This window comes from Artibeus jamaicensis, unplaced genomic scaffold (genome assembly GCF_021234435.1).
Source record: "Artibeus jamaicensis isolate MK-2021 breed Jamaican fruit bat unplaced genomic scaffold, CSHL_Jam_final contig_391, whole genome shotgun sequence".
Lineage (NCBI taxonomy): Eukaryota > Metazoa > Chordata > Mammalia > Chiroptera > Phyllostomidae > Artibeus > Artibeus jamaicensis.
In genome coordinates, this window is record NW_026521814.1 from 10,618,249 (window position 1) to 10,641,048 (window position 22,800).

A 22,800-nucleotide genomic window follows, 5' to 3' on the forward strand; every position below is an offset into this window, starting at 1 on the left:
TACCACATAGATATATTTTTATGGTAAGATCTCGCCTGGTCTTGAGGTGATCCCAGAAACTTTCTACCTAGTTTTTAACAGTTCGAAGACATTGTGCACCCCAACACCTTTGCTGCTCCAGGAATTTTGTTCACATATGTGCAAGTTTATCTGAAGTCCAGAATGGTATGGCACACACACCACACACCACACACATGGTCGTGGGGGAGGTTAGAAGGGAGAATTGCATGAAGCATGTGTTGGAGAAAACCAAGCTCCAGTTACTTGTGCCACAGGTTGTTCTGTAGTGCAACTTACATGTTATTCTTTAGTGTACTTGTATTTTCTTAAGTAGCACAAATTAATGAGACCACAATTTCCAAAGATGGATAATAAATAAGATTGTCTCCTAACCCTTCCCCTGGTTTTCATACACCAAGCAGAGAATAGCCCTCATATAGATCCCCATGCCCCCACTCCCAAACTATCAGCAACATTGAAGGCTCTCCATTTATACTTTTACTTTTAATGAAAGAAATATATTGTGGATATTAATTATGGTGAGTTAGAAGAAATTATTCAGCTTCCTTATAAAGCCAATTTTACCACCATCTTAGGCTTTAAGGAGAAACTCCCATTTATTCATTCATAGAATATTTACTGAATATTTAGTTGGGACACCTCATTATTCAAATGATGTCTAAAAGTATAACATACGAGCTTTGGGTCCTACAAGGTGATTGTTTAATTCAAGAGGTTAGTCGTATACATAGGAAATATCGAGTATTAATATGTTTTTAAAGTGTTAATATTAAGGGGAAATTAGTGGGCCAAGGAATGATGAAATGATCAATGTCAAATTTTTTATCCTCTTAAGTGCTAAAAACTTTCTTTTCTCTTTAGTAATTTGTCTCGTGTTTCCTCTCTAATACAGAACTTTCATAAAATCTTACTTCCTTCAGTGAAACCTCTGAGTGTGAGGAGAATCATGGTCATTTTATACTTGGGTTCAAATTATTCATTATATGTATTATTTTCCACGAAGTACCTGTGTTTGTTTGCTTTTGTTTATGATTCTCTGTTCCTGTGGAAGCTGGTTCAGAGGTTCTGTGCTGGAGTGTAACTGCGTACATGTCTTTAAAGAAAGTGTTTGCCTAGAGAGGGAAGCTGTTCTCTTAACTGAGCATGCAGTTCTGGAAGGCAAAGGAGCAGTGGACAGACCCCTAATACGGCAGATCAGCCAAATCAACCTGGTTATCAGCGAGGTGCTATGTTTCTGTTTGATCGCTCGTGCAACCCTTGTTCCACCCACTTAAATGAAAAATCACTCATTCTTTGGTTTCTGATATTTTCACTGTCTCTTTTACCTCTAAAAATAGGTGCAGTTTTGGAGTGGACTACTCAGTAATGGCCAAGTCTTAAAGGAGTGAGTGGAAAATTCATAACCAGTGACTGTCACACCGTGTTCACTCAATATCTATTATATAAACCATTGTAAACACTTATAGATGTTAATAAAATTAATATTATAGTTATTTTATAGGAAAGACAATCCAGTGGAAAAACACCAAGTGAGATAGCCTTCTTCTTCCTCTTCAGGACCCTTCTCAAGAAAACTGTCTTGGTAGCTCTAGTGCGCCCCCTGTTTTTACAGTTGGGAGGTCCAGAAGATCTAGAGAGCTTATAAGGATTTCCCCAAGGCCACCACACGAGACAGCGAGACAGTGAGACAGTGAGACAGTGAGACAGCGAGACAGCAGCAGAGCCAGACCAGCCTTGGTATGTCCCCCTTGCTGACCCTGGGCTGCCTCGTTAGCAGAATCTCTGAATAGGAGTTAAAGGCAAATATGATAAGGTAAAACCTGGATTAACTGTGTTTCTAAGACTATTTTGAGAATCTGATAAAGGTCTTAGATCCTCTCCTTAGAAAAATGCACATACACGCAAAATTTTATATAGAATGTTGGGCATGCACTTCATGAAGCTCACACATTGCCAACCATGTAGAATTCATGATCCCCATTTTAAGAAGTCCTGATAGAGGTGGTATTTGGCAGAAAGCATTCTGTGTTTTTCTAAACCCTTCCATATTCTAATTACACTTGAGTAATCACAAGACCATCGAATGTGGATGGCTACTGCCACTTCTCAAAATTCCCATTTAGAATTCAATTATTAATGAGGGAACAATTCCCAAAGCAGACATCCAGATCTACCACGTGTTGGCTCAACACATACACACACACATACTCCTGAATATAAACTATTAATTAAAAAACCATTTACTACTTTCAATATAAAACAATTTAAAGACTTAAAAGTTTAAATTTTCTATAAGTACCTAATATTCCATTTAAAAATCATTTTGTTATCTCTCTTTTTCTATCATATTTTGTTTTATATCAAACACCTATCATCATGTTTATCATTTATTTAGTACCTATTGTGTGTATTTACTCTGGAAGCCAGAAAATTTGTTATCTAACAAGTATATATAGACCATCTGTTGTGTGTCAGATTTTCTGAGACAGGACAGAATGCAGTTCCCAAGAAGATACAGGCATGTATGTTTTTCTCTCTCAAGTGTTATTCAAACTTCAAGCGAGAGAGAGAGAGAAACAAATCACTTTTAGGTAAGCTTAACATCATGAAGGAGGTGAGGTCTATACAGGCTTTTGAAAGGCAGGTGGGATTTGAGAAAAGCCAAAAAGAAATGAAGGGTATATTCTTCTATTACTGTATAACAAACTACCTTAAAATTAGTCACTTAAAACAACTTGGATAGAGCATGGCAGGGGGTGAAGTTGAGGGGAGAGTTCTCTTCCACTTGGGATCATTTGGGGGCAGTTCAGGGGACAGCCAGGGGCTGGAATCAACTGCAGACTCACTACTAGCATGTCTGGCAGTTCCTGCTGGCTGTCAGTTGGGGCCAGCTGGAGCTAGTGACCAGAACACCTTCATGTGACCTTTCCACGTGGCTGTCTGGCTTCCTCCCAGCATAGGGGCTGGGTAACAAGAGCTGGTGTCCCAAGAGAACCAGGCAGAAGCTCTTTGAATTGTACAACCTACCTTGTAAGTCATCCACTACCTCCTTGGTCATAATCACAAGCACACCCAGATCTAAGGAGAAGGAACATGGGCTCAGCCTTTAACACACTGAAATCACATTGTAGGAAGAGTGTGTGGGATGGGAGATACTGTTGTGACCAGTTTGAAAAACAGCCTGCTACACAGGCCGTGGAATTGAGGGAAAGAGGTTGCAGAGGTGGTGGAGTTAAAGGGGGTAGAGTTCGGGTGGAGCATGGGAAAATGGGTAAGAACCTAAGTCAAGGAATCTGAACTTGGTCCTGCTGACACTAGCAAGTCGTTGGAGTTTTCTTAATAATTACAGTGATTATTAGTAAGAATGATCTGGCTATTAAGTGAAGGCTATTTGGAGGGAGAGGTTGGAGGTGGTACATTACCTGGGAAATTCTTTTGTTAGTCTGGATATGCCATAATGAGGCTTTGCAAAGGGTGCATATAGACTGGAAAAAGGTGACAGGTGTGACAGGCATTGCCAGGAAGCATATAATGTTAAAAATAATTAGGGGAGTAAAGGAAAAAGAATGAGAAGGATAATGGCTTATGTAAAAATACAGGCTCTGTTCTTAAGGACATGAGGTTATTTATAGTCTCCATTTATCCCACTTAATGTGAATATTCATGTAATTTGTTGCAAGCATTTAAATGTTTGCCTGAGAGTGTGGACCTGAATCTCCACTTTATAGATGAGAATACTGATACTCAGAAAATTAGTTTACCCACGGCTCCTACACTAGCACTAATACTAGTACTAGCACTACACTAGTCCTCCTACACTAATCTGTGAAGGCCTTCTCCATGACACCAACTCAGTCTCAAAAGCTATACACATGAAATGTTGGCAGAAGTAGGTCTTGCTGTCACATAACGTTGTAGGCCAGCTTATTTCTGCAAAGTGCTAGTATTTCCACCATTAAATTGTAAGACAGGGTCACTGTAGCATATGTGTTATTTGCTTTACTTCTAGACGCTTAACCGTTGAGGTTGACTACAACTGATATACATACATGTAATAGGTAGAGCAAACGCTCCTTTTTGCACATGCCCTAAGTCGGTGTATTTTGTGGTTGGTCAGTGCGCCCCGTGGATAACTCTGTGTGCTCTGTGCCTACTGCCTTGGGAGGCTCAGAGGGGTTCAGTTTCTCGAGGGCACAATGGCTGGGGCCTCACCCTGCCTGCTCTCAGAAATCCCATCTCAGCCTCCTAAGACGGGCCTATGAGACCTCAAGCAGAGGTTGGGTTTATATCTCTGATGCTTGTTGATGGTTTTAGGTGCCCCATGGGAGAACAGGCCCTGGAGAGCGAGGCACTCAGGAGATGAGGACACACGTCCATCCTGGGCTTTTCTACTGTGAAGCCAGGCTCTGCTTTTCATGGAGAGAAAATGACTTGGGGACTCCTTGCCTCCTCTCATTGGCCTCCTTCCTCTCCTACACCCCTATGGTGAGTCAGCTGTGTGTTCCCCTGTCTGAGATTCAATTACTTTTATTGTGAGGCTTGGCTACAATTATCTTTTTAATGGTCTGAAAATTATCCGACATCTAAAAACACAATAAAAAGTTCAGCCACAGTGTGTCTCTGGGATTTTGGGTTGACAATAAAGAAATTTTTTCTCTAGGGAGTTCTTTTAAGACATGTGGCATTTGGTACTTGCTCTCCAAATTTTATTTCACCAATGGAAACCTGAGTGTTTTTTTTTTAAGTTTATTCAATAACAAGCAAAGGCTTTCAGTCAAGATGGAGGCGTAGGTAAATGCAACTTGCCTCCTCACACAACCATGGCAAATTTACAGTTAAACTACAAAACAAATATCACTCAGAACCATCAGGAAAATCGAGCTGTGTCCAGCAACTAAGGAATTAAAGAAGCCACATTCATCCAGATGGGTAGGAGGAATGGAGAGGTGGAGATGCAGAGACACTGCACAGGCTGGTCCCAAACCCACATTTGGTGGATATAAAATGCAGGGATACCTTGGAAGCGAGGAATGCCAGCCTATCACCAGACCACTCAGCCCAGGGTTCCAGTGCCAGGAAGCTAAGTCCCCATAACTTCTGGCTGTAAAAACCAGTGGGGGTTGGGTCAGTGGAAGAAACTGTGGATTTCTCAGGTGTCTTCTCTTGGTGTGATCCCACACATGGACTTACTCAGACTCAGTCCCTCTGGGCTCCAGCACCACAGCAGCACCTGAAAGGACATGAGTGCCATACAGGGAAGAACTGAAGTGTCTTGTCACAGAGAGAGAGCTAGGGGACGGCTTCCTCCCAGAGAGAACTGCAGGCAGTGAAGATTGTACCTTTTCTGAGCTCTCCCCCACACAGAACCACAGAGCAGCGGCACCATATCTGAATCTCCGTCACCCTGGCTCACATGGTAAGCCCCACCCTGATAATTACCTAAGGGTTCACCCCATTCAACTTATAGGCCCACCCAAGCTGGTAATAATGGTGGCTTTTCCATATGAAGGGCTGGACCAGGCATAAGCTTCAGACCTTCCTAAGTCTGCTCAAACAAGCCACAGCTGAGCACAACCCCATACCTCTTGCTGAGTGGCCCCTGGCCAGACAGTAGCAGCAGCCGAATGTAGAACACTTTATAGCTTATGCCAAGGAACCCCAGACAGAACTGAGGTGGAGGCTGACATAGGCCTGCACCACTCGAGAAACCTCAGAGAATGTGCACCCAGAAGACAGTTACAGACCATGTTGGAGCACCACACAACCACCTCCACAGGCCACGGAGGGAGGTGGTTGCTGGCCAGGGGTCACAGCCAGTCCTACCAGCTGTCTGGATTGGGTAAATCCCTCCCACTGACCTGCTGACAGCAATCAAGACTCATCTACAAGAGGAGGGAGTACTCAGGCCACATGAAGGGCGCATCTCAAATGCCCAGCATGGGGGATAGGGGAGGCTATGCCACTGGAGTCTGCAGAGCACCTACTGCATTAGGCTGTGCTACCAAGACATGGAGTCAAAGCAACCCTACCTAATACATGGAAAAAACGACAAGCAGGCTGCCAAAATGAGGAGACAAAGAAAAATGGCCCAAATGAAAGAACAGAAAAAAAACTCCAGAAAAAGAACTCAACCAAATGGAGATAAGCAATCTATCAGATGCAGAGTCCAAAAACAGTGGTTATAAGGTTGCTCAAGGAACTCAGAGGGTACTTCAATAGCATAAAAATGACCCAATCAGAAATGAAGAATACACTAACTGAAATAAAGAACAATTTACAGGGAATCAACAGGAGAGTGGATAAAGCCTAGAATCAAATCAATGATTTGCAACATAAGAAAGAAAAAGATATCCAACCAGTACAACAGGAAGAAAAGAGAATAGGAAAAGTGAGGCCAGTGGAAGGAGCCTCAGGGACAACTTCAAGCATCCCAACATTCACATCATAGGGAAGAGAAGAGAAAGAGAAGAAAGAGAAGAGAAAGAGAAGAGAAAGAGCAAGAAATTGAACACCTATTTGAAAAAATAATGAAAGAAAACTTCCCTAATTTGATGAAGGAATAGGCAAACAAGTCCAGGAAGCACAGAGAGTCCCAAGTAAGAGGGCTGTAAAGAGGACCCCACCAAGACACATCATAATTAAAATGCCAAAGGTTAAAGATAAAGACAGAATCTTAAAAGTGGCCAGAGAAAAGCAGATACTTATGTACAAAAGAGTTCCCAACAGCTGTCAGCTGATTTTTCAAAACAAACTTCGCAGGTTAGATGGCAATACTTGACAAGGAGTATTTGAAGTGCTGAAAAGCAAAGGCCTACATCTTAGATTTCTCTATCCAGCAAAGCTATCATTTAGAATCACAGGGCAAATAAAGTGCTTCCCAGGCAAGGTAAAGCTAAAGAACTTCATCATCACCAAACCACTATTATATGAAATGTTAATCAAAACTATGAACAATAAAATGGTGATAAATACATAATTTTCAACAATTGAACTTAAAAAGTAAACCAAGCAAACAAGCAGAAAAGGAACAGAATCATAGGTGTGGAGAACATTGGGATGGTGGCCAGTGGGGAAGAAGTCTAGGGGAATGGGGGAAAAGGTGAAGGGATTAAGAAGTATGAATTTGTAGGTACAGAATGGGCAGGGGGATGTTAAGAGCAAGTATAGGAAGTGGAGTTGCCAAATAACTTATATGCATGACCCATGGACATGAACAAAGGAGGGGGAATCACTGGAGGGAGTGAGGGGTACTAGGTGAAGGGGAAAAAAGGGGGAAAAATGGGACAAATGTAATAGCATAATCAACAAAAATATCAAGCATATTTTAAGCAATCTCAGAAAAAAGTATGTTTGATGTCATCTTTGAGGCAGAAAATATTTTATAGCTGATAATACTTTCCATGTAAAATATTTTATAGCTGATAATACTTTCCATGTAAAACTAAGTGTGTTCATATGCTGGTTCTAGCCCTAATGGATTGACATCCTTAGACAACTTACTAAATTCTTTTCCAGCTTGTCTTCTTATTGGGAAAAGGGAAAGAATATCTTCACCAATTTTACAGAATGTCTGATAGGAATACGTATGCAAATAGTATTGGCAAAAAGAGGTACTCCAGCAGTCACCATTGAACCTGGTGACCTTGGGCATTGGCAGTAGTGATCATGTGGAAGGGATTCCAGGCCAGGCTGGCTTTGGATTATATGGGGACAGGGAGTCCCTGAGTTTTATCACCTATAGTATTTCCGACAGAGCGGCAAGTGTTTCATAATATGCCATTGCTGTACCCATGACAGGAGAAGTCATCACCTCCCACACAGCCAGAGAGCCACAAACCACGGCAGCAACACTTAATGAGATGGGCTGGCAGCTCAGGGAACGTCCCTGTGTGTGTGCTTTTGATTGGTGCCTGCCAGTTTCAAGTGGGCAGGATTAGAATGCAAACCAAGCCCCAATTTTTAAAAATTAATGTCTGATGGTTGCCAACCAGGGAGATGGTGATAGAGGGCAGCAAACAAATTGCTCTGTCGTTACCTGGGTGAGACACCATGACGCAAGATGGCTGGGGACAGCAGCCAGTCCCTCTGTGGCTACCAGGGAATGGATTTGGCAGGTAGGGAAATATGGAAATACTCCTCAGACGTGACCTTTTAAAAATGTAGACTTGAAAATTTTGGTCAAATACATATCACGTGAAATTTACCATTTAACCATTTTAAGTGTATAATGCAGTAGCACTAAGTACATCCATAAGGTATGCAACCACTACCACTAGCTAGTTCTAGACGGTTTTCGTTGCCCCATAAGGAACAAGCAGTCACTTCCCATTTCTGCTCCTCCAGCCCTGGCAACCACTGATCAACTTTCCATCTCTATGAGTTTGCCTTTCTGAACATTTCATATCCGTGTAATCATATGATATGTGGTCTCCATGTCTGGCTCCTTTCACTGAGCATAATTTTCTTGAAATTAATGCAGGGTGTAGTATATGTCAATTGGTATTTCTTTTCTTTTTTTACATGTATTTTATTGATTATGCTATTACAGTTGTCCCATTTTCCCCTCTTTATTCCCCTCCACTCTGCACCCTGCCTCCCATCCACATTCCCTTTCTTTAGTTCATGTGCATGGGTCATACATATAAGTTCTTTGGCTTCTACATTTCCTATACTAGTCTTAACCTCCCCCTGTCTATTTTCTACCTACCATTCATGCTGCTTATTCTCTGTATCTTTCCCCCTCTCTCCCCCTCCCACTCCCCTGCTGATAACCCTCCATGTGATCTTTATTTTTGTGATTCTGTTCCTGTTCTAGTTGTTTGCTTAGTTTGTTTTTGTTTTTCTTTTAGGTGTGGTTGTTAGTAACTGCGAGTTTGCTGTCATTTTACTGTTCATGTATTTATTTTCTTTTTCTTAGATAAATCCCTTTAATATTTGATATAATAAGGGCTTGGTGATGATGAACTCCTTGAACTTGACCTTATCTGAGAAACACTTCATCTGCCCTTCTATTCTAAATGAAAGCTTTGCTGGATAGAGTAATCTTGGATGTAGGTCCTTGCCTTTCATGACTTGGAATACTTCTTTCCAGCCCCTTCTTGCCTGCAAGGTTTCTTTGGTGAAATCAGCTGACAGTCTGATGGGAACTCCTTCATAGGTAACTGTCTCTGTTTCTCTTGCAGCTTCTAAGATTCCTTATTTTTAATCTTGGATAATGTAATTATGATGTGCCTTGGTGTGTGCTTCCTTGGGTCCAACTTCTTTGGGACTCTCTGAGCTTCTTGGACTTCCTGGAAGTCTATTTCCTTTTCCAGATTGGGGAAGTTCTCCTTTATTATTTGTTCAAATAAGTTTTCAATTTGTTGTCCTTCCTCTTCTCCTTTTGGTATTTCTACAATTTGGATGTTTGAATGTTTAAAGATGTCCTGGAGGTTCCTAAGCCTCTCCTCATTTTTTTGAAGTCTTGTTTCTCCATTCTGTTCTAGTTGAATGTTTCTTTCTTCCTTCTGGTCCACACCATTAATTTGAGTACCAATTTCCTTCCTGTCACTGTTGGTTCTATGTACGTTTTCCTTTATTTCACTCAGCATAGCCTTCATTTTTTTCATCCAATTTGTGACCATATTCAACCATTTCTGTGAGAATCCCGGTTACCAGTGTTTTGAACTGTGCATCTCATAGGTTGGCTATCTCTTCGTCACTTAGTTGTATTTTTTCCTGGAGCTTTGATCTGTTCTTTCATTTGGGCCATTTTTGGGGCTTAGTGTGCCTGTTACATAGTAAGGGGCAGAGCCTTAGGTGTTCACTAGGGCGGGGCAACCCACATTGCTGTGTTCTGATTCTGTATGTGGGGGAGGGGTCCAAGAGGAAATAGTGGCACTTGCTCCACTCTCTGATGGTTTTCAGTCAGTTCCTCTGCTACCCACAAGCAAATTAGGCCCTTCTGGTGCTGATTCCCATGTGGGTGGGTCTGTGTACGTTCTAGGGCCCTGTAGGTCTCTCCAATGAACTCTCCCGTGAGGCTGGGAGTTTCTCCCGCTGCCGCCTCAATGCCCACCGGTGTTTTCAATCAGAGGTTTGAGGCTTTATTTCCCCGCACTGGGACCCAGGATTGTGCATCTGTCTTGCTCCCCAGTTCTTCTTCCTGTTTTTTCTGCACCTGAATGTGGGACTACTCACTCCACCAGCCCCCATGGGGGTCCGCCAGCTGCTGCCTTGCTGGGAGTCCTCTCTGCCTGACTGCCTGTCTCCGCCCCTCCTACCAATCTAGGTGAATGTGTCTTCTTTGACTCCTCAGTTGTCGGGCTTCCATACAGTTCGATTTTCTGTCAGTTCTAGTTGTTTTTTTGTTTTTTAATTGTTGTTGTTCTTCTTTTGGTTGTGCAAGGAGGCACAGTATGTCTATCTACACCTCCATCTTGGCTGGAAGTCCTTCCCTTCCCCTTCCCCTTCCTCTTCCTCTCTCTCTCTCTCTCCTTTTTCTTCTTTCTTTTTTGGATATACCACATTTTATGTGTCCATTCACCTGCATATATTTTTGGGTCCCAGCACACTCTGCATAACTCTGCTATTCTGTGCAAACATTTTAGTAGTTGCTTGTCTGTAAATCCTAGAGGATTGGATTGTTAAATGGCTTCTAAAAGTCTCACTCTCTAAGATTCTGTTAAAAAAAAAAAACATCCCAGGGGCAGATCTGAATTCTTAGGTCATTCATTTATTCAACAATATTTGTTGAGCCCTCATGACACACTAAGTTCTGTGTTAGACACAGGAATTAGGGTCTAGCACTTTTGGGATTTCTGCTCTAAACAGGAGACAGAACTCTTTTCACAAGGTGCACAGCTCCCGTTCTGGTGGGTCAAAGCACAATAAGCACATTCTAATGGGCCCGACGTGTGATCACAGATGCCTTCCTCTATCCCCTTCCCTGACCTTCTCGCTGCTCTCTGTTTCCCTCAGCCGCTCCCATTGCATTCTGGGTTTCCCACACACTTTTTTGTAATTGCTAGTTTGCATGGCTCTCCTCTCTCTGGAATGTGAGCAACCTGAGGACAGACTGGTATTACTTTATATGTCTGGAGCATAGTACAGAGCGAGGCATCTCAGAAGTGCCCAAAAGTTATGTGATGAATGAATGAATGAATCTTATTCTGACAAGTGTCAGGAGCCAATAGAATTAGGGACACCCTGGCCACTTCAGGTCTCCTGAGTTCTAGACACAGTGGTTCTTCCCTCGGTAGTTGCACAGTCAGCGGTGGCATGGCTGCCTCTCCAAGGCAGAGAAAGGCACAATGACAGATGAGAAAACAGTCCTCTAACCTCTCTGCTCTTGGAACACAGGCTTGTCACAGACTTCTTACCATTGTCATTAGTATTTTAATAGTAACCCTAAGGTCACTTTGAGAGCAGACTATTTAGGGAAACAATATGAAACTGGCCTTGTGTGGCAGGGTGACTGGCCCAGATGCCAGAGGTAGTGACTTAGAATGGTTTCCCCAGCCTGACTCCAGGCCCCTCCCTGCTCCATCCTGCCACCACCCAGCTCTGCTCTTAGCTTCCTCCTTGATTCCTGCTCTGGGTCATCCTGCCTGACCAGAAAGCCAAGAGTGAAGGGGACAGAACGCATCGTGTGTATTCCTGTGGGACTCTGGGCTGAAGGTGGAAGAGGGAAGACCCAGGAGGCTAAACCAGGCAAGATGCTGCAGGTGGAGAAGAAAACAGGAGGTTCTGGGAGGGCTTTGCTGCTTGCCAGTGCTGGAGGCTGGGGTCTAATCAGAGTCCCAGTGAAATGACTGGGACAGAACATTCAAGGGAGAAGGGACATGGACATGTCTGGACTCAGATGACTTTCAAAAGAGACTGTATTTAGAAGACTCTTATTCTGTAGTACTAAGTGTATACACGTGGTCTACTTTAAATAGGACCATGTTTTAGCTGTGTCCATCTCAAGAAAACTCTGGAGATTCTTATCTCTCCATGGGCACCTTTATTTTCATGGTTGTGTACTGGTACCAATTGGTTTGGTCCATCACACACATGTATTTCATGGGTGATTGGCCATCACACTACTGTGGCGGCTCTGCTGTGGGCCTGCCATGTGCCACCACCCCCGACAGAAAGACTCGATACCTGGAGGGGCTACAGCCTGCTGGGTTTCTGTTCTTAATGGCTGAGAAGGAGTGAGGAGCTAGCTGGAAAGAAATTACCTTGGGTTTGGGTTGATTCTGTTTTCTCTTAGCATCTTTACCATTTAAAATGTGCTCCTGCTCTAGGCACCCAAATGCATTCCTTCAATTCTAAATTCACATCCATAGCTACTTCTCTCGGAGCCAGCATCCAATGAAAATGCAGTGATACCTGGTCCTAATCTTGTGAATCAGGAGTTGGAGGGGGCATCTTTCCTCACCTTCTGGACACTTTGCCTTTTAATTCACACAGTCCTTTTTGTTGAGTTAGTAGTTTCATTTTTAGTATAGAAATCAAGTTTAATTAAAGCTTACTTGTCATTTAAAATAATAATGTATTTGATTTAGCATTTTTAATTACCTTGAGTAAATTGCCTATGGAGGCTCACCTAATTCACTTATTTGTCAGATTATCACTGCTGTTTGCACATTTTGAAGGACGCCTCTGTAATGAAACACTGGGGTGGAGTCGGGCACTCAATACTTTCTGTGGCAAATGCTAAGGAGATGGTCTCTCCACCCTAGTCTGTTTGTTCAGCTGGAGAGTTTTAATCATCCTACTGAGTTGTCGTCATCAAAGTTTTAAAAAGCTTCAGTGTCGGAAAATTGTTAGTAATGAAGTGTCTGGGAGGGGGACATAAAAAATGTGAGTAGCACTCATGTCCAGCAAGAATCTGCCACTTAGGTGTCCCCCTTCAGCTTCTTATACTGAATGTGGCTATGCCTTTCCTTAACCCCATGATATTTTCCTGCAGACAAGAGAGCATGTATAATGGGATCATATTTCTAATGCATTTGAGGAACTTATAATAAATCATTGGAAGGCTTGTCTGTTATTAGTGGGAAAATGTGTTGAATAAGGCAATAATTTTGTTATTCTGAGTGTATTATTATCATTAAATCAGTGTTAATAAATAACCACCCAGAGGAGAGGGTTTTAGAGAACTTATATTAATATAGAGGTAAGAATGATTTATTATTTCCATATCAGTTAGTATAGGTTTTATGTGTGGGTTTTAGCTCATAATCTTTGGGATCGCTATTTTGACTTTTTGTGTGTGTGTGCACAGGGGAGCTTCTCTGTTTTAGCAGAGAGGAATGAGGGATTTCTTTATGGTTCTGGACAAGTTTGCAGGACAACTTGAGTCAGTTTCTAGTTTATCGATGTTAAATAATTGCAGAACCTAATCACTGGTTTACTTCCTACACTTTATAAACTGATTTATATTCTCCCTATAAAATATGATATGTCATAATAGGACACATTTAAATATTTCCTGTTGTCTATAACCAAAATGTGGAAAACATTCTACCAAGAGCCCTTCATTAGTGTTAGTTAGACACTAAAAGCATCTCTGGATGATGTAGCCAGAAGGCATATCTCAAATAGGAAACATTCTCTGTTTTATACTAATGGATTATTTGTAGAGAGAGTGTATATGCATCTTATGGAACACTAGTAATGAAAGTAAATGAATAACAGCATCAGTTTTTCATGTCTGCACTCCAATTTGGGGCTCTATGATAGAGGCAAGAAGAATGCTCCTTTCCACACCAGATAGAGCCTGCATCCTAATGTACTCTCTTTGTTCATGAAGGCACAGCCCTGGTCTGACATCAATAGGACATGCCCTTTTAGACTCCTCGTTGTAATGGAAAGGATGCTATCCTGAGGTTTAAGAGATGTGCTGTGGTCACTTAGTAACCCTGTAACCTTGGACAAGTTACTTCTCTGGACTTCATTTCTTTACCTGGAAAGTGGTCATGTGAATTAGAAAATTTCTAAGGTCATTCTAATAAAATTCTGTGCTTCTAGTGGTACTGAATTATCTCTGACCCATATTCCTTTCCATGGTCTCCATGCATCCAGGGATAGGAGCTGAGGACAGCCAGAAGGTGTGACTTAGAGTGAAGCAGATAGGCTCACAAGATCATCCAGCTCTCTGCCTTGTCAGTGCTCTGAGTTCTGATGAGCCTGCACCTGACCACAGACCAGACTTGACCTGGCTTTTTAATTCTCCTCCTCACTTGGGATAGGGAAGTAGCAGATGCTATGAATGAGGTTAGAGGCAGAAACATCTGGAATATACTCTTCATATCTAAAATAAAACTCTGCCTTGGCTTGTGTGGCTCAGTAGATTGAGTGACAGCCTGCAGACCAAAGAGTTGCTGATTTAATTCCCAGTCGGGTACAAACCTGGGATGTAGGCCAGGTCCCCAGTAGGGGGCATAGGAGAGGCAACAACACATTGATGTTTCTCTCCCTCTCTTTCTCCCTGCCTCCCCCTCTCTCTAAAAATAAATAAATAAAATCTTTAACCAAATAAAATAAAATAAAACTCTACCTTGGTTTAAGAAACCAAGGTAAACATGAAAAATTCATTTCATCTTATTTGACTTAGAAAAAGACTCTAAACCTTATGACTTTTAAATGTTGATATACTTTTTGCCTTAGTAATGGATTTATTCTTTATTTTTGTTATAAAGTAAAAATGTTAATAAATGTTATAAAAAATTCAAACTATATGCACAAAATGCTAAGAAAAAAAGAAACTTCTTTACCTCTACCACTGTCTAGGCATATCCGCTATTAATACTTTTATCTGTGTATTTCCAGACATTTTTCTATGCATATATCAAAGCAGTTAATATGCCTATCTTTTTGCCTTAAAAATTATATTATACTGTAAATACAATGCTGTCAATGGCTTGTTTAAAACTTAAATGTCTTTCATGGCTATTCTGCCATGAGAGCGTAGCAACGTATGTGTTCATTAAAAACAGCAACTAGATTTGTTTGTATAAGTATATGAACATTTAGGTCATATCTAAAGCAGTAACTCCGTAGACAGTGTCACACTAACACACTTCATCCACACGCTTCCTTGACCTGTTCTAGGAATGTCAGTGAGAACTGGCCATTCTTCAGGCATCCCAGTGTTACCTGCCCTGAGCTCCTTCACAGCTTGGGCCCCAGAATGAAGATAATCTTATTCCTCAAGGTAGCTCTTTATTAGCTGTTCTGACTAATAAATCTATACTTTTTTTTTAATGTAAAATTTTTTAATGAAAATAAAATAGTGATGAGCAAAGTCAAATTTTAAAATAAAGACAGGCTGATGTTGGTGGTGTTGCCACATTGCATCACCGAGTGATGGGAACAGCTGAGGTCTTCAAATCCCCTGCCGGGCGGGTGTACAAGGGTCAGCAATGTGCTCACACAGACTGGGCAATGTGGGGCTCTATAAATTGTTATATATTTATGTACATCTTTTGATGACAAAGTTTTAATTAATTTTCCTCACTTAGTTCAAAACACGTTGGGAATATTTTGATGAGCATATGTATAGAGGTGTATACTTTCCCTCTGTCTGAGGTTCTGGGTGGCTCCACAGTGGGGTGCTGCTCGGGTCTCTGGGAACCTGCTCTTCGTGCTGAGTGAGCCATCCCTGAAGGAGCTCCAGACTCTTGGGAGACTTAAAAGAGATGGTTCCTTCTCTGAGACCGCCGTGCTAAATACATGATTGCTCACCCTTTGGTCATCATGTCCCAAATACACTCAATCTTTTGGCAAAGATGGGAATCTCTGAGTTTGTCTATGTAGAGATTCATTCACATTATCTAACCTAGTCTGGAAATCCCCTAAAGAATAAAACAAACAAGCAAACAGAATAAAAACAAAGACGCTGAAATAGAGAACAAGTGGGCAGCGACCAGAGGGGAGAGGGAAGGGAACTTAAGGGGAAAAAGGGGGAGGGATTTTGAGGAACAAGTATGAAAGACACAGAGATGAGGACTGGGGGGGGGGAATGGGAGGGAGGGGGGGAGACCGGGCGTGGGGGGTGGGGTGGGATGGGAGAAATAGATAAAAAAAAAATGTACTTGAAAAGTAACTAAATAAAATTTAATATTAAAAAAAATGAGAATAAGGAGTAAAAAGGGATAGAAAAAAAGAGGGAACTAATTTATGAAGGGAAAGGTTGGGGAGATGGGGACCAGGGGATTTCCAGACTAGGTTAAATAAATCTATACTTATTGTCAGTAAGCTGATATGGAACCTTTGCAGATTTTGTGCATTTTAAAAATTTTTCTTGATGCTTGTATAGTGCTTTCTGTGTATTAGGCACAGTTCTAAATATATTTCAAATTTAAGGTAATTTGATCCTTATGACAATTATATGAGGTAGGTACTATTATTATTCCATTTTAGATTTCTTATGATTTTTCTATATAAACAGTCATGTCATCTATAAATAATGAGTCTTCTTTTTTTCTTTCTAATCTTTATGCCTTTTATTTATTTTCCCTGCCTTACTGTAGTGGTTTGGACTGTTGGCACAAGGGTGAATGGAAGTAGTGAGAGTGGACATCCTTGTTACCAGTCTTAGGGGAAAGTGTTCAATATGTCACCATTAAATATGATTTTAACTGAAGACTGATGAAATATGCTTCTAGGCTCAATTTGCTGAGAGTTATTTTTTTAAATCATGAGTTGGTATTTAATGTTGTCAGATGCTTTTTCTGAATGTGTTAAAATTCCACACAGTTCTTCTATTTTATTCTGGTAATATGGTAAATTATAATGATTGATTTTTTAAATGTTAAAACTGTGTTATGTTCCTGAGATAAACACTACTTGGTCATGATTTTTAAAGGATAATTCTCCTCTTTATATATTGGATTTTATTTTATAATATTTGTTGAGGATTTTTGTGTCTATATTCATATATATTGAGCTGTAATTTTCTTTTCTTATAGTATCTTTGTTAGATTTTGGTATCAGGGTTATGTTGACCTCATAAAATGAGTTCGGGAGTGTTCCATCCTGCTCTATTTTCTGATAAGGTTTGTGTAGGAGTAATATAGTTTTTCTTTACATGTGTGGTAGAATGTACGATGAAACCATTTGTGCTGTAGTTTTCTTAATGGGAAGGATTTTGATAATATATTCAATGACTTTAATAGGCATCGAGCTATTAAGATTTTTAATTTCATCTTTTGACAGTTTTGGTCAATTCTATTTTTCAAGAAATTTGTCCATTATAGTTACTTATTATCATTTCAATATATTAAGATCTCTAGAAGCAGCTTATTTTTTATTACTGATACTGATTATTTGTATTTCCTCTTTTGAATTTTTTGATCAGTCTAGGTAGGAATTTGTCAATTTTGTTGATCTTTCAAATAAGCAACTTTGTAAAAAATTTTCTTGCTATTGTTTTCCTGTTTCCTATTTCATTGATTTCTGCTCTTTTTAAAAATTAATATTTCCCTTTTTACTTACTTTGGATTTAATTTGCTCTTTTTTCTTTTTTTTAATATTTTCTTTTTAATTTTTATTTTATTGATTATGCCATTACAGTTGCTCCATTCTCCCCCTTCATTCCCCTCCACCCTGCACCCCCCACCCCTACAATTCCCCCCCTTTAGTTTATGACCATGTGTTTCAAGTTCTTCGGATTCTATATTTCCCATACTATTCTTGTCCCCCCATCTATTTTCTACCTACTGTCTATGCTACTTATTTTCTGTACCTGCTCCCCCCTTCTCCCACTCCCCTGTTGCTAACCCTCCATGTGATCTTCATTTCTATGGTTCTGCTCCTGATCTAGCTGTCTTCTTAGTTTGCTTTTGTTTTAGGTGTGGTTGTTAATAACTGTGAATTTGCTGTCCTTTCACTGTTCATGTTTTTTATCTTCTTTTTCTTAGATAAATCCCTTTAACATTTCATATAATAAGAGCTTGGTGATGATGTACTCCCTGAATTTGATCTTATCTGAGAAGCACTTTATCTGCCCTTCCATTCTAAATGAAAGTTTTGCTGGATAGAGCAATCTTGGTTGTAGGTCTTTGGATTTCATGACTTGGAATACCTCTTTCCAGCCCCTTCTTGCCTGTAAGGTCTCTTTTGAGAAATCTGCTGACAGTCTGATGGGAACTCCTTTGTAGGTGACTGTCCCCTTAGCTCTTGCTGCTTCTAGGATTCTGTCTTTCATTTTAATCTTGGCTAATGTAATTATGATGTGCCTTGGTGTGTTTCTTCTTGGGTCCAACTTCTTTGGGTTTCTCTGAGCTTCCTGGATTTCCTGGAAGTCTATTTCCTTTGCCAGATTGGAGAAATTCTCCTTTATTATTTGTTCAAATAAATTTTCCACTGGTGGCTGTTCCTTTCCCCCTTCTGGTACCCCTATAATTCGGATGTTGGAGGGTTTAAAGATGTCCTGGAGGTTCCTAAGACTCTCCTCATTTTTTTGAATTCTTGTTTCTTCATCCTTTTCTGTTTGGTCATTTTTTCCTCCTTCTGGTCCACTCCTTTGATTTGAGTCCCAGTTTCCTTTCCATTACTATTGGTTTCCTGTGCATTGCCATTCATTTCAATTAGTTTAGCCTTCATATGTTCCTCTAATTTGTGACTAAAATCAACCAGTTCTGTGAGCATCCTGATGACCAGTGTTTTGAACTGTGCATCTGAAAGTTTTGCTATTTCTTCGTCACTTAGATGAATGGGCTCTGGGGCTTTGAGATCTTCTTGAGTCATTTTTGGTCTGTTTGTGCCAGTTAAGTATGAGGAGCGGAGCCTTAGGGGTGGGGCGGGGCCTCCAGGGTGGGGTTGCTGGGTTGTGACGCTGTACGTGGGGGCGGGGTCAGAGCCGGGAAATGGCGGCTGTCTCTGCTGCCTCCTGTCCCTGGGACCCGCTCGGTCCCGTCTCACTGCCCACTCTCTCGCTGGTCTATCTGTGCAGAAATGCGCCAGCACAATCAACCCACCGCCCTGCACCCTCACCAGATCCGCCGGTCGCTCACTGTGTCTACCCGTTGCAACCCCACGCCTGGGATCCTCGCACCTGAGTCGATCTGACCGAGTTTTCCTGAGCAACCCTGCTCCACCAGCTGCTGGTTTCACCCCTCTTACTGGTCAGGCTGAAGAATTTGTTGTTATCTGACTTCCGAAAAGTTCAATTTTCTGTGTTCTGGCTGTATTTTCTGTTGCTAATATTTTGTTGTCTCTAAACTTGGTTGTGTGAGAAAGCACAGCGTCTCCACCTATGCCTCCATCTTGGCAGAAGTTCTAATTTGCTCTTTTTTTCTTACTTCTTAGGTGGAAACTTTTGTCATTTCTTTTATACCTTTGCTCTTTCCTATTATAAACATCAAAAGCTACAAATTTCCCTCTACATGCTGCTTTAACTGTGCCACACAAATTTTGATGTCATGTTTCTGTTTTATTTAAAAATATTTTTGTGGTTTTTTTGTGATTATTTCTTGGCCCATGAGTTCTTTAGAAGTGTCTTGTCAATTTCTTAATATTTGTGGGTGTCTAGGTATCTTATTGTTGTTATTTTTAGTTTAATTGAATTGTGGTCAGAAAACATATTTGGTAGGATTTCAGTCTTTTGAAATTTACTGAGACTTGTTTATAGTGCACCAGATTGTCTATCATGGTAATGTACCATGTACACTGGAAAGTAATGGGTATTCCACAGTTCCTGGGGGCAATGTGCCGTAAATGTCAGGTAGATTGATGTAGTTGATAGTGATGCTCAGGTCTCCTATGTCCTCAATTTGTTGTCCTGCTGTTCTCTCAGTTATTGAGAGAGTAGACAAGCTCTCCAACTGTGATTGTGGATTTGTCTGTTTATTCAATACTTATGTTAATTTTTGCTTCAAAATGTTCTATTTTGGAACTTATGCATTTTTTTTTCAGATAAATTGCCTGTTATCATGGTAAAATGTCTCTCTTTGTGTCTGGTAATACTCGTTGCCTTGATATCTAGTTCATATGATATCACTATAGCCATTTCAGCTTTGTTCATTTTTAGTTTTTTTAACCTATTCTTAAGATCTGATAGGTTACATTGTTCTGTCTTCAAGTTCACTCATACTCTCCCCCAACCCCAATCTGTTAGGTTTATCCAGTGAATTCTTTTCATATATTGTATATTTTAGTTTTAGAATTTCAAGTTGGTTCTTTTTTTTTTTTTTTTAAAGATTTTATTTATTTATCTTTAGAGAGGAAGGGAAGGAGAGAGGGAGAGAAACATCATTGTACGGTTGCCTTTCATGCATCCCCTGCTGGGAAGTGGCCTGCAGGGAACTGGCTTGCAACCCAGGCATGTGCCCTGACTGGGAATCGAACCGCGATTGTCTGGTTTGCAGGCCCGTGCTCAATCCACTGAGCTACACCAGCCAGGGCTCAAGTTGGTTCTTTTTTATATCTTCCCCTTCTCTGCTCATATTTCTTTTACATCTTTTAGTGTAGTTATAATAGCTACTTTAAAATCCTTGTCTGCTAATTCTAATATCTTTATCATCTCAGAGTTGTTCTCTACAGATTACTTTTTCTTTAGAGGATGGGTTATATTTTTGTATTTCTTTGTATATCTGGCAATTTTGGAATAAACCTCAGACATTGTCAGTCATATGTTACAGAGATTCTGAATTTTGTCATATACTCTTGAAGAGTATTGATTTTCTCCTTTAGCTGGCACTTAACTTGGCAGAACTCAAATTCTAATTTTATCTTCATTGTGACAGACAGCAACAGAAATTTCTTGAGTTCTTTTTGCCTTACCTGGGCTGGTTGCAGTCTCTTCCATACATGTATAATATTGTCATCAGTTAGAGATTTGATTGGGTTTTATATACTGAGTTTAAACCTTCCCCTCTGTGGCTACCTTTTCTCTGGTTTCCACCCTCGTTTTCTAGTTGTTATCATCTCCCGGAACCTTATGCTCTGATTCCTCAACTGATAAGATAGCCTGGTCTATCTGAGATGTGCTATGCTGTGGAACTGACTCATGGGCCTGCCCTTGGAGGAGAGGTTGCAAAAGATTGGGGATTTATCAAGAGCCATTTTTCCAAGGGTCAACCCTCCATTAGATTCTGCCTGTTCTTGGTCACTCTCAGAGAGTTGTGGTTTTTTTATCCAGAGTTTATCATTTTTATCCATGAGAAAGTTGGTTTGATGTGAGTTACTGTTATGAAGCAGAACTCTGTGAGCCCACTTTACAGATGAATGAAACACACACACACACACACACACACACACACACACACACGCACATACTCACTCTCTCTCTCTACAGTAAGTTTGACTACCTTACCCAAGGTCATATCTGTGATTTGAACATAGGCAGATAAGCAGTTTGATTCCAGATCCTTAGAATTTCTTCCAAGAGGAGGATTTAATGGTGAAAAATTTCAGGACAATGGCAAGAAGTATGAGAAATACTGTGGGATTAATGGGGAGATAAGGTGTCAATTCGTTATGCAGTGGACCAGTCTCAGGATCTATACCACTCAGTGGATGCTTTGTCTGTCTTTGGGTGTTTACATTATGTTAACCACTAGTTTATATACAAGCTGCATGAAAGAACTATGCTCCTTTTGGTTAACTGCAAGATAGAGCTTTAGTTATGAAACAGCCCTTATTTTTAGGGTCCCGTGGTATTGGGCTCCTTGGGTCATCTTACTTAGAAACTGGTGAAGTTGGTCATGTGGCCTTCTAGTGATTCACATACAGAGAACTGTTGAAGAAGAGTAGTATACAGTAGTATAATGAATGCAGATGAGTTGTTTATTGAAGAAACTCACAACCGTAATTATGAGGTAGTTGCCTTTAGGAAATGTAAGCCTAAGATTAATTTAGCTGATGAGAACCATAGACCTTGGAAGCATAACAATAGGACCAAGCATGAGCAACATTTGTTTTAGAGTTTCTACTCCTTCTTGAATGTCTTTCTTTTTCTCCTCTAGCTTAAGTCAGTTTCAGTGAACATTCATCAAATGATGAATTTCATCTTATTCTTCTTATCCTTTGATTTTTATCTTAATTTTTTGGAGTACTTTTGAGTCTGGCTTGCTTCATACCGATTTTGTCAAAGTTGATAAGCTTATTTGTAAAGGAGTGAAATCTCTTCACATGTGTTACTTTCAAACTACAGGAAAAGGCCTATGTATTTGCTCTTGGAGTTCTTTCTGCATCCCACACTTGTGCTCTTAGACCGCATTTGAGCTGACTGACCAGTCAGGAGCAGGGGTTCAATACTAGATTGATTGATGGCTCTGAATCCCAGCCAGTCAGTTCTGGGAAGGTGGGCTTACCTTCAGAGTGAAATAAAGCTGAGTTCTTGAAGGCCATGATAAAGATTTTGGCTTTCTTCCTAAGAATGACGGGAATCTTATGTGGAGTTTTAAGCAGCTGAGTGACAAACCCAGATTTAAATTTTTAAAATAATCCCTCTGGATGTTTGTGGAGTAGTTTAGCATAATCAAGTTCTATAGTATAGAAATTAACATACTAATGTTTAAAGTTTAACCCAGGGATACAATATAGAAGAGCTGGTACCCTGGATAGTCTTCAAGCAGCTGTCTTGAGTATTATTTATCCTGATTGCAATTTTGGAAAAAAGTTGAGGAACCGAAAGTTTGACGTTGATTTTTTAAAATGTGATTAAGGGCCTGGAATGTGAGTATTTTGTATTCATGACAAGAGAAATTTTTATTTTCATAATGGAACCTTGAAACGATGCAAATATGAAAGAATTAGAAAATTGAATATTGCAAAGCTACTAAAAGTGTCAATTCTATATTT

The 22,800-nt window shown here is 40.5% G+C and overlaps 1 protein-coding gene across 9 annotated transcripts in view; it reads left to right on the forward strand.

Moving 5' to 3' along the window:
- RAPGEF4 (Rap guanine nucleotide exchange factor 4) overlaps nucleotides 1–22,800 on the forward strand; it is a 286,117-nt gene that overhangs the window by 80,647 nt on the left and 182,670 nt on the right. The window contains exon 1 of one of the 9 annotated variants that reach the window (XM_053665183.1): nucleotides 4,487–4,506. The exons of 7 other annotated variants lie outside the window; for them this stretch is intronic. In XM_053665183.1, coding sequence (XP_053521158.1) covers nucleotides 4,504–4,506 — 3 coding nt within the window. In that variant the 5' untranslated portion in view covers nucleotides 4,487–4,503. Of the gene's footprint in view, nucleotides 1–4,486; nucleotides 4,507–5,415; nucleotides 5,438–22,800 lie in introns of those variants that run through there. One more of the 9 variants, XM_053665188.1, reaches the window with a different exon arrangement.